Consider the following 11273-nt stretch of genomic DNA (forward strand, 5'->3'; position numbering starts at 1 on the left):
ATTTATTTCTGTCTAGAATGATGTACAAATGAGCGTTCTTGCTCATTTTGCCTCCGAGAAATGCGCAAAAATGGGACGGAAAACATGAAATTTTGGCATAATCTAGCGCCACCCTTGCACAAAACGACGATCATTTTTCTAGTTTCATAGATAACAGAAGACTGTATTTTTTCTACAGAACCCCCCCCCCTGCCTTAAAGCTGGATCCGCCCCTGTGTTCTAAGCCATGGGGGGCAATAAAACACTAACTTTTCACACTCACAGTTCCAAGTTTTCTCACTTTAAAACCAATTAACCGATTTGAATTGTTTGGATTGCTCTTGATTTTTGACTATTATTTCGTGCGTAAAAAATTTGATGGTAAGTTGTGCAGAAAACAGTTTGTTGTCTTCACCACAAAATCAAGAGCGCAATTTTTTAAGCAACTGATTGTAGAACGTCGAGTTTTTCAGGAAAAATCATGTTCTGTTGGACAACCACACATTCAAGGCCTTGCAAATTTTCTCGCAAAAATCGCACGATGCTGGTTTTAAGCGCGGTCAAGATTCCAGCAGCCGAGAAGGTTTGAGCGTTTATAGACTGTTCATGTCCAGTTGCAAATCAAGAATGGGACAAACCGAATTGAGGTGAGAAAGCTCTACTTTAGCAGATTTGTTGTTTCCTGATTGTGTCTTCCAGAAATCTTCTATTGTCGCCCATCAATGACCGCAGGGAGCTAGAAAAACGGCTCAGTTTCATAAAGTTTGTGCAGCAGCCGGTCAATTTGGATTTCATTGCTAGTATTCACGACAATATCAAGCAATTCCAGAATGTTGTCCATGTCAGTGCAATTCTGGGTAAAATCCTGAACGCGCGAGCCTCTAATAAGGACTGGAAGATGTTGCATAAAGCAAGCGCCCACACCCGCTTTCATTTATTTCCCTAATCCTGAGTTTTGCAGATGATTTATCATACGATTTTCATCAACGACATTAGCAAAGGGTACAGAGGCAAATCTGAGCTACTGGCCGAACTGGACCAAGCCGTCACTAATAATCTACTGGGATTGGAGGAATCCATAAGTAACGCATTGGATTTTAATGCTGGCAACAAAAAGGGGCGGCCAGTAATCAAGTTTGGACTAGACGAAAATCTGGATGCCAGTACGAACTTTTACCGCCTTTTTCTGTTTTATTTCCTCTTATTCCATATAGAATTGCTGCACCAGCAGGACGTGTCCAAGCATGTAACTGCAGCGGCTCGCTTTGCAGCCAACGACTTACCGGATTTCATCGACGAATGTAAAGTGGTCTACTTACCGGAAATGGGACATCTGATGGTGATCAAGCGATGGGAACCAGACTGTGATCCAGAGCAATTGGAAAGTTTGGGCTATCAATTCATGGTACAAATTGTCCACCGAATATCTCAATAAGATTTTCATAAAGGAAATCAATTTTGCTTGCAGTTTGCGCTTGGTGGCGTGCTGCATTACAAGAATCCTCTATGTGTAGGTGAGTTTAAATGTCTACTCACATTAAACGAGCAATTTGGTACATAATTCTCTTGCAGAATTGGATAAAAGATTGGGCGACATTAACGCTGAAATCATTGATCACGAAAACCGCATCCTTAGAAGACTTTCAGCGTTTACTTTGAAGTACAACAAGGATATAAGGCAGGCTTTAAAAGCAGTTGCGATCATCGACTGGTAAGTTAGTTTACTGGGAGTGTTTGGTGAAATGCCAGATTTCTTCTAGCTTAATTGCAATGGCAAAAGTGTCCCAACAGAACAACTATGTGAAGCCAGAATTAAACGATCTTCGCATCCAGGAGATTGAGGAATGCCGACATCCGCTGATGGAGCAAATTTTAAACAGCTTTGAGGCCAACGATTTTAAGTCTGGAGGTTTGCACAGCCACATGAAGATCATCACTGGTGCAAATGGCAGTGGAAAGAGCATATTTCTCAAGCAGATTTTGCTGGCGGTTTATTTGGCTCATGTGGGTTGTTATATACCGGCAAAGAAAGCCAATATTGGTCTTGTGGATAGCATGCATTGTCTGATTCAGACTAAAGAATCGGCTGTTGTTCGACTGTCGTCTTTTATGATGGATGTGACCCAGGCAAGTCCGCTATACCAAGTAGAATATTTCAAAATTGTAGTCTTTTTCAGACTTCGCAAGTTATCCACTGTGCTTCGCCCAGCTCGCTAATAATAATGGACGAATTTGGCCGCGGTACTTTAGAGGATGATGGTCTGATACTCTTGGTGTCGTTTTTAAACCATTTCCTATCCAAGGGCGAACTGTGTCCACATATTCTGGTTTCCACCCATTTTCAGAGAATATCTACTATGCTGCCCGAGTCCCAGTACCTGGAGTACCTGAAGATGAACCATACGGTCGAGAACGGAACTTTTTGCTTCCTGCATAAAATGGCTGCAGGTGATATTCCAATAGTGTTAAAAGTGCTTTCGAAAAATGGATGATTTTTAGGAGTATCGGATAGTTACGCGTTCGATATTGCTTCAGCAATTTTGAGCCCGGATAGGATCGGAAGAGCGAAACAGTACTTTCAATGGATACAGCGCAATGAACGCGGAGAACTGCCTGAAGAGACCTTAAAAATTCAAAACCAGTATGTTTTTGATAATTTGAATGTTGAATTAATTTCAGAAGATAGTAACGATAATAATTAATCCACTTAGTAGTAGGATGTGCCTTTAAAAGTTGTCTACTTGAGTTGAAGACTGATTTTTTAATTTTCTACATTGAGAAAAAACGTTTCTATTTAAATTGAATTAAAAGAAAATTATCTGTAGAAGACATTTGAAATTGAAACTTCGGTTTCTGCGAATTGCGTTCAGATCGCACTAAAGCCTCATTTTTGCGGACTTCATGAATGTTGGATTAAAAAGAGACAATTTGGCACAACTGCACGATCTCCGTTAAAATACTCCAACTTCTAATCCATTGTAAGAAGCAGTTCGATATTTTTACCGGCCATAGAAGACATTCAAATCTGCAGTTTCCGAGAATTACATTCAGATCGCACTCAAGCCTGATTTTTGCGGACTTGATGAATGTTAGTCTAAAAATGGACATTATGGCACACTCATTTTTGATCCAACTACTTTATAAATGCATATTTCTGAACTTCTTACGTCGAAAGGAACCGTTTGAGCTCAAAAAACACATATGTGAAATTTTGATTGTTGGCTGAAATTTTTTCAATGGTGGGGGTCGATTTTTTAAAAAAATTAAAATTTTCTCAAATTGTCGCAAATTTTACGTCATTTTCAGCTTACGGACGCGAACAATGCATCGAACTCATTAAAAAGCTTGGTAGAAGTTTCAGATCTGAAATAATAGACATTTTCGGCCCACTTTAAGGCATTTTTTGAGCGWTCACGATCTTTAGCCGACGATTTCTTCCTCATTTTTGATCCAAACACTTTATAAATGCATATTTCTGAACTTCTTACGTCGAAAGGAACCGTTTGAACTCAAAAAACACACATGTGAAATTTTGATTTTTGGCCCAAATTTTTCCAAGGGTGGGGTTCGATTTTTTGGAAAAATGAGTTCTCCCTCTGAAATTCACCAATTTTCAAAACAAAACAACGGTCGTCGTGATGGTTCAGCTCTTTGCGCCGGCGTGCCAGTCGAAATTTTTCGCGTAGTTGCCAGTACTATATTAGCACTTTCTCAACATTACCACTTCCTTGACCTTTTCATGTACATAAATCATTTAAAATCCATGATTATTTAATATAAAATAGATAATAATTAGTAATTCCCAGATGATATATTTTCACTACTTTTCCGATTCTGATTATAATTCCAATTAACCGATTAAGATCTCACACGCGTTCATAGACATCCATAGAGAAGCCCAAGCTGAAAATACTTTATTGAGAAAATAACCGATTATTTTATTTTCTTTGCATGCATACATAATTAATTTGATATTTCAAACCGCTCAGGTTCAATCTGCTCGGCCCCGGCTAAATTAAGCGAACAATCATATGTATGAGCTTATCAGTGTCGTCTACTATTTCCTGTATGGACGTTAAGTTTTGAACCTAAAATGAATGCCTTTTTTGTTTTGATTGCGATTTTCTACTTTGGTGGCAGTTCGGCAACATGGCTGACGACCAGTATGCCATTTTTGGCTGCGCGTATCGGGCGTACGGGCATGTGCGCGTGCCACAGCACACTGAATCGTAAAGAATTACAAAAAATTTAAATCTCCCGCTAAACACAATCAGCAAAAATTCTCACACGGGGTGGGAATTTGAGTCTAGTTCTAGTCGTACCCCCTAGAATACGCGGCTGACAGCATTCTACAGGTTCGAATGACATATGTCAATCTATTACCTGTGATCTGTGGCGCGTCGAGAAATGGCGGCCTTAAAAACTCAAATTCCGGAGCCGGAACATGAGGAAGAAAACGGGAATGGAGTGGAAATTGAGGATGTAGAAACTGCGCCCGAAAGTGTGAAGAAAAACAAAAAGAAAAAGAAGAAAAAGGCGTCAGGTGCGTATGAATAAGCGACCTTGTGAGGTTAGCGAGGTGTTTACTATCTTCAATGCGTTGGTAGGAAATGGAGCCTTGATTCAAGGTGATGCGGCCCCACAAGTCGAGGCACGCCCCCAAGAGAATGGGGCCAAGGAGGCAACGGCGGAGGACAATGCTGAAGGCGAAAAAAAGAAGAAAAAGCGAAATAGAAAGAAGGGGGGCAAGCTCACTCAAACCAATCCCCCTTCCGTGGCCATTGTCGATCTATTTCCGGATGGGGCCTTTCCGATAGGAGAAATCCAGGAATATCCGTTGGTTAACGATGACCGTACGGCAAAGGACCGGTTTTCTTCGGAGGAAAAGAAAGCACTAGATCGAATGCAAAACGATATTTACAATGAAGTGCGATTGGCAGCTGAAGCTCACCGACAGGTAAATATTTGCAAAATACCTTCAAGAAATTGTGGTGTTTGTCTCCTTCAAATTCACAACCTGTAGACGCTCAAACTCCATTAGGGATCAGGATGATTCATAACAGATACTATAAGTGATCAGGTCCATGCGCGCGAGGTTTAAAATATGTTAACTTTATAAATAATCAGTTTACCAACAACTTTTCTTGGTGAACTTTATACAAAATTACTGTTATTTGAAATATTAAATCAGATAAAATAATTGGAAACTAAGGTTTGCATTTGAAAAAAAAAACAGTTTTATCAATTTCAATTCTTTTAACACTCTGAATTAACCGAAATCAAACTGGGACAATAAAGTCTTGGTTCCAACTGCTTCTTTAGAAAAAATTGGTGCATACATCCACAAACCTGCACATGCAAGCAGCATTAATGCTATAAAAGAAAAGTTCACAGTAGAACACTCCCATTTTACATATTAAAACAGTGTACTGGAGAAAATCAGATCACAGATCATCAGATAATCAAGAGCGATAAATATAAAGAATCCATCACCAACTTCAGTTGCTTTTTGAAAAACTAAACAGAGTTCAAGCCAAGATAAAGATTAAAAACATTCTAACCAGCTTTCTGCAAGCTGGCACCCATCCTCCATTTTCTACCCATTTAATCCGCAAAAAGGTGAAACTACACTTGATCACACAATAAACACGCATTCCGAATTGAAAACTTTAATTCTGGACTTAGCATGTAGAATAAACTACTGCACTTACCATAAGGGCCACAAATATTCTATATTTCCTATCTAAGAACCCGATTCGCACGACACGAAAGACCAGCGACTTATTTTGTCCATTGCCCGAAATACACTGAATATTCCTGCGGCTTTCCGAAAAAACTAGGCGATATACAGACCCAACATGATTATACAATATAATCGTTTGCTTGCTCGCCCTTCGGATGATTTCATTGCTTTGCTATGCAGTTCGATTTCAGTTTTTTCATTGTTGACAATTTTGTAGAAAGCGCCTGTTTCGCAAAATTTTAGCATTTCAACTTGTTTGGATGATCGCCGTAAACAAAACAAAGATAAACAAATAAGATGATGAGACGAATTTCAGATACTTTTTATATTAAATTAAATGCAGTCGTTTTAGTCGATTTTTTTGAAATGTTCAACTATTTGAATCTTTTCTGTACGGACTGGCTAAATGGCAGACTCACATTCAAACTAAGCCATAATTTAGGAATTCTTCTTTGCTCCCAGAGCTAGAGCAGTGGACCTTGATTTTGACAAAATTTTTCCGATTAGTAGTTTGCTTGATTTCCATGAAAATTTTAACTTTTGAAGCTTAATATGTTGGGCAAAGTCTGCTTAAATGGCAGATCGAGATTCGAGCCACGAAATAATTGGTGATTGCTTTCCTTTGCTTGCAGCATTAAAGCGACGGGAAACTTGTCTGGATTTTGGCACGCGCTCATTTATGAGTCTTGCCAATTTTTCTTATAAAGCTTTGGAACTTTTATAGCTTGATATGTTGTGGATAGGCCTCTTAAATGGCAGATTTTTAGTGCCCCTTTGGAAAAAGACTTACTTAACAGGATTTTATATTTTGCAAAATGTGAATTCAGAGCAATTCAACTGCTCACATATTTTGTTGTTTATTTTATATTTTGTTATGCTTTGCTTAACAGCACATGCTTTCTGTTATTACAGTAAAAATATTCGTTTATTTCTGTATTGTTCCAGACTAGAAAGCATATCCAGAACTGGATCAAGCCTGGCATGAAGATGATCGAAATTTGCGAGGAGCTTGAAAACACTGCTCGCAAGTTGATCGCAGAAGAAGGCTTGAAAGCTGGCTTAGCTTTTCCAACTGGATGCTCAAGGAATCATTGTGCCGCCCATTATACACCAAATGCTGGCGATGAAACCGTGTTGGAGTATGATGATGTGGTGAAAATCGACTTTGGAACTCACATTAATGGTCGCATTATTGACTGCGCCTTTACACACACGTTCAATCCCAAATACGATAAGCTGGTGGAGGCTGTTAGGGATGCCACTAACACGGGAATCAGAGCAGCAGGTGAAGACATTGAAAAAAATAACAAAGTGAACTTGGGTTTTAATTATTGATGGTTTAGGTATTGACGTTCAGCTGTGCGAAATCGGGGCTCAAATTCAGGAAGTTATGGAATCGTATGAAATCGACTTAGATGGAAAAACCTATCAGATAAAGTCCATTAGAAATCTGAATGGTCACTCGATTTCACCATACAGTAAGTAGCCGATTTCCGCACAAAACTTCCCCTTAGCGACAGTTGCGAAGTACATTCGCGTGATAATCGTTCACACTTTTCAGGAATACATGCGGGAAAAACTGTCCCGATCGTTAAAGGTGGGGAGGCCACTGTTATGGAAGAAAACGAGTTCTATGCCATTGAAACTTTTGGTTCCACTGGCAAAGGAGTCGTTCACGATGACATGGATTGTTCCCATTATATGAAGAACTTCGATGTTCCGTATGTTCCACTTAGGTGAGTTCTGGTGAAAACCAGGAAGTTTTTAGAGTCCGAAAAACTCACCTACACTGCTGTTAAAATTACTAATATTTTACCCATTGTTTTTCTAGGTTGCAATCTTCTAAGGCGCTACTGAATATAATTAACAAAAACTTCGGGACGCTTGCTTTTTGCAAAAGATGGTTAGATCGTGCTGGTGCCACTAAATATCAAATGGCGCTAAAAGATCTTTGTGACAAGAGGATTGTCGATGACTATCCGCCGCTTTGCGACATTAAGGGCTGTTACACTGCTCAGTTTGAGCACACCATCATCCTACGTCCAACCTGCAAAGAAATCGTTTCACGTGGAGATGACTACTAGTTTCAAGGCGCGTTGTTTTTAAGGCCCGGGTTTATAAATTTGCTGAATAAATGGCTTACGTACGGGTAAGTGCTTATCTGTATTATAAAGGAGACGTTAACGGTCTTCAATTGTGCATTATTGAGTGTTGATGTAATTGGCAAATGCTGTTTATACTGTTTATAAAGTCGAGCCTAAGAGCAATTGTTTTATTGTTTTTGTTAATAGTAGAGATTCCTTATGTTGATTATTCATTCGGGATATTGAATAAAATCGATTTTTTCAAGGCAAGACATGTTTTACTGATCGGCAGAAAAGTCCTGAAGTTTTCATTAGTCATGGCTCCTTTCAGTTACGCATCAACATTTTATTAACAGCTTTTTTATAAACTGCCATGTAGCCAGTACCGGTAGAACTAACAAAATCCAATCTTCCGAAGAGCTTCTTCGATTTCCTTGTAAACTGTTGGATCCATGACAGTACTGGGTACCTGCAAACAAGCAAAACTGTCCAGACGGTAGTGTTTTTTTGCGTTGAGTACCTTCTTCATTTTGTTGCGCGCTAAATCAGCAATGGATTTGCGGCATAATTTCCCAGATCTAGTGGTGGGAAGCGCCTTCACTCCAACAGCCAGCCGGAATGAAGCCACTGGTCCCATATGTTCCCTCACCAAAGCGATCAATTCTTGGGCAATCAAGTACTCATTCAGAATCGCATCTTCGAACAACATTAAATCAACCTCAAAGGGATTAATTCGAGCGAAAATGACCAACCTTCTTTCATTACAAACAAGCACAACGGCACTTCGCTTTTGATTTTGTCGGGCACTGAAACCACACAAGCATTGCATATGTCTGGATGGGAAAGCACGATGTTTTCTATGGCTAAAGTGGATAGCCGATGTCCAGCCACATTGATTATATCGTCTGCTCTGGCAGTTACATAGACCAGACCGTTTTCGTCTACAAAGCCCGCGTCCATTGTGTCATAAAAGCCCTAAGATTCCGCAAGGATGAATCATTTGCTTCTTAGATATTAGGAAAGTTTATTACTGAGTGCCTAGTGAAGTAAGTCTTGTGGAACCGATCGTCTGCTTTGTACAGTGTGGTGAGAGTTCCAGGCGGCAAAGGCAGCTTTACAACGATTCTGCCCAGCTCGTTCACATCGGCTAAACTTCCATCTTTCAGCAGCACTTGAACTAAGACAGTTTTCTTAGAACCAACACAAAAATCGATCAAAACACTGCAACATTCGTGTTGTTTCTGACTTCAGTGAATATTTACCGTTGTATCCAGGAAAAGGTAAGCCGGTGGTAAGTTTGCTGTCGTGGCAGGGATTCTTTAAGCCGACGCACGTCCCAGAAATGGCAGAGCCAGTTTCAGTTTGCCACCAATGGTTGATGACCGGAACACTAAAGAATTTTTCTGCCCACAATTTCGCCGACATATCCAGATGTTCTCCAGCTACCCAGATCTGTAAGTCATTTTTCTTTTTTAACGGTGTTAAATTATCGTTAGTCAATTAGATTTGTTAGCAGATTTCGTCTTCTTGCGTATTTTTGAAAAAAATATTTTCCGCTACAGCCCGAAATTATAATCAGTTTTATTTGTTCATTTCAATAACTTTTGATGTGTAATGAACTGTTTTGTTCCGGATTTTTCTTTTTTATTTGATTTTTTAAGTAATATTTTTAACCGTTTTAACTTCCAAACAAGACACCTGATTTACAGGAAAGTATCAAAGGGAATTTTATAGTATTTTATTGTTTGTACGACACGGGTTTTACGAGAAAATTTCACAAATTTGCGTGATTTTTCCTCCACACACAAACTCAAACCCGCACATGACTCGGTTAAGTCGCGATAAGTTGGCTGAAGTGGACTGGAAAAGTGTTTAAAAGCCACCCGTCTTTCCAGACTTAGCGTCGATTGACTTTAATCTGTTGAGCTGAATATCTAATAATAAACTCGAGGAAAAATACTTGGTTGACAAACTAGCTAAACTTATGCAATATCATACTAAATAATTCATAAAATTGACCTAATTTTCTTCCTAGAATGCACACATGCATTGTCTATATGCAGCTAGGAAACTTTCTGCATAAAGTGAATTATGCAATTCTCTTGAAGGTTTTTCTATTATTGAAAACCACATCGTAATGGCAGTAAAAAGGAGCAAAAAAGCTTAGATTATTTAACCACGCTCTCAAGTCTTGTTGCTTACTTGTCTTAAGCTGGAAATATCGTACTCTGCCCCAAATTTAGCCTCCGGATCCACTTCTCTAAGAATCCGCAGTGCTGTTGGCACCGTGAACATGGCATTGACTTTGTACTCGCTAATAATTCTGAAAGCCCATTTAGTGTGTACTTAAATCCAGTTAAAATCGACATCAATTTACCTATAGTAGGAACTGGGATCAGGAGTGGTGGTGGGTTTTCCTTCGTAAATTATACTGGTAATTCCGTAAACCAGCGGGCCGTAACACATGTAGGAATGGCCAACAACCCAACCAAAATCGCTGGTTGACCACCAAACATCATTAGGCCCCATGGCATATAAGGTCTTCATAGTGTAGGCCAAAGTAGCTAAATGTCCCCCTACTGGCCTTTGAACTCCCTTGGGTTCTCCTGAGGAACAAAACTATATAGAATCTTTCCTAGTCACTTAATAGGCAGCACCTGTTGTTCCAGAAGTGTACAATATATAGAGCGGCTCGTTTGCTTCAACAGGGACGCATGGGACACTTTCGACGTTTTTTATCGCTTCTTCCCAGTCAATGTCGCGTTCAGGCTCTAATTCCGCAATGAAAACGCCCCTTCTTTGGAAAATCACACACTTGTTGGGTTTGTGATAGGAGATTCCTATTGCGTGGTTCAATTCATCTACATAGCTGGAATGTAATAAGTTCAATTATTTCCGGAAATTACATCAGATTTACCAATGGAAAGGTTTTAAAAGTATCCAAAGATTTGGAGACAATGGAACTTTTCACTCCATAGAATTGAGAGAATCGAATCCTTGAATCGGAAGAACAAAGCGAAGGTAAACTTTGGAGAGTATTGAAAAAACAATATAAACGTGAATAAGTTCTATATTGTTGAGGCGGATTCATTTTTTTACAAACTTTTTTTTGGGTATTTCACCTCAAAAATTTTTGTCTTTAAAAAAGACAGAATTTCTTCATTAACACCATTATTGAACTTTTAACAATATGTGTAAAGTCAACTTACTTTCAAAACAATGACAATTTTTATCAACAAAATTTTGGAATGGCTATGGGGTCACCACTATCACCATTTTTTAGTAATTTATTTATGGAAAATTTTGAATCAACTTTCATTAATAATTACAAATTTAAGCCAATAATTTGGTGGCGTTATATTGATGACGTACTCTCCATTTACAGTCATGGCGAACAAAAACTTGATGAATTTTTATCTTATCTGAATAATAAAGAACCAACAATTAAATTCACTATTGAAAAAGAA

At 39.0% G+C, this 11273-nt stretch overlaps 3 protein-coding genes across 3 annotated transcripts in view; 2 read left to right on the top strand and 1 right to left on the bottom strand.

The window, feature by feature from the left end:
• The window catches only part of LOC109545611 (mutS protein homolog 5-like), a 4375-nt gene extending 1572 nt beyond the window's left edge, over positions 1-2803 (top strand). The window contains exons 4-12 of the mRNA XM_048666416.1: positions 453-626; positions 679-889; positions 941-1142; positions 1194-1384; positions 1448-1493; positions 1552-1690; positions 1740-2106; positions 2157-2427; positions 2479-2803. Coding sequence (XP_048522373.1) covers positions 453-626; positions 679-889; positions 941-1142; positions 1194-1384; positions 1448-1493; positions 1552-1690; positions 1740-2106; positions 2157-2427; positions 2479-2681 — 1804 coding nt within the window. The 3' untranslated portion in view covers positions 2682-2803. The remainder of the gene's footprint in view (positions 1-452; positions 627-678; positions 890-940; positions 1143-1193; positions 1385-1447; positions 1494-1551; positions 1691-1739; positions 2107-2156; positions 2428-2478) is intronic.
• Positions 2804-4175: 1372 nt separating this feature from the next.
• On the top strand, positions 4176-8076 carry LOC109545534 (methionine aminopeptidase 2; the record flags this gene model as incomplete). The annotated part of the gene is given in 6 exon segments (XM_019916293.2): positions 4176-4522; positions 4587-4936; positions 6668-7007; positions 7066-7200; positions 7284-7458; positions 7554-8076. Coding segments are annotated over 6 exon segments (1389 nt in total). The 3' UTR covers positions 7807-8076.
• A 55-nt stretch (positions 8077-8131) lies between these two features.
• The window catches only part of LOC109545533 (acyl-CoA synthetase short-chain family member 3, mitochondrial), a 5419-nt gene continuing 2277 nt past the window's right edge, over positions 8132-11273 (bottom strand). Inside the window, exons 6-13 of the mRNA XM_019916292.2 lie at positions 10464-10675; positions 10184-10412; positions 10009-10129; positions 9069-9258; positions 8838-8983; positions 8559-8781; positions 8327-8502; positions 8132-8275 (exon numbers count right to left, since the gene is read on the bottom strand). Coding sequence (XP_019771851.2) covers positions 8201-8275; positions 8327-8502; positions 8559-8781; positions 8838-8983; positions 9069-9258; positions 10009-10129; positions 10184-10412; positions 10464-10675 — 1372 coding nt within the window. The 3' untranslated portion in view covers positions 8132-8200. The remainder of the gene's footprint in view (positions 8276-8326; positions 8503-8558; positions 8782-8837; positions 8984-9068; positions 9259-10008; positions 10130-10183; positions 10413-10463; positions 10676-11273) is intronic.

Source organism: Dendroctonus ponderosae, unplaced genomic scaffold, assembly GCF_020466585.1.
Source record: "Dendroctonus ponderosae isolate FM_Combo_2020 unplaced genomic scaffold, Dpon_F_20191213v2 Dpon_F_20191213_5, whole genome shotgun sequence".
In the NCBI taxonomy this organism is placed as follows: domain Eukaryota; kingdom Metazoa; phylum Arthropoda; class Insecta; order Coleoptera; family Curculionidae; genus Dendroctonus; species Dendroctonus ponderosae.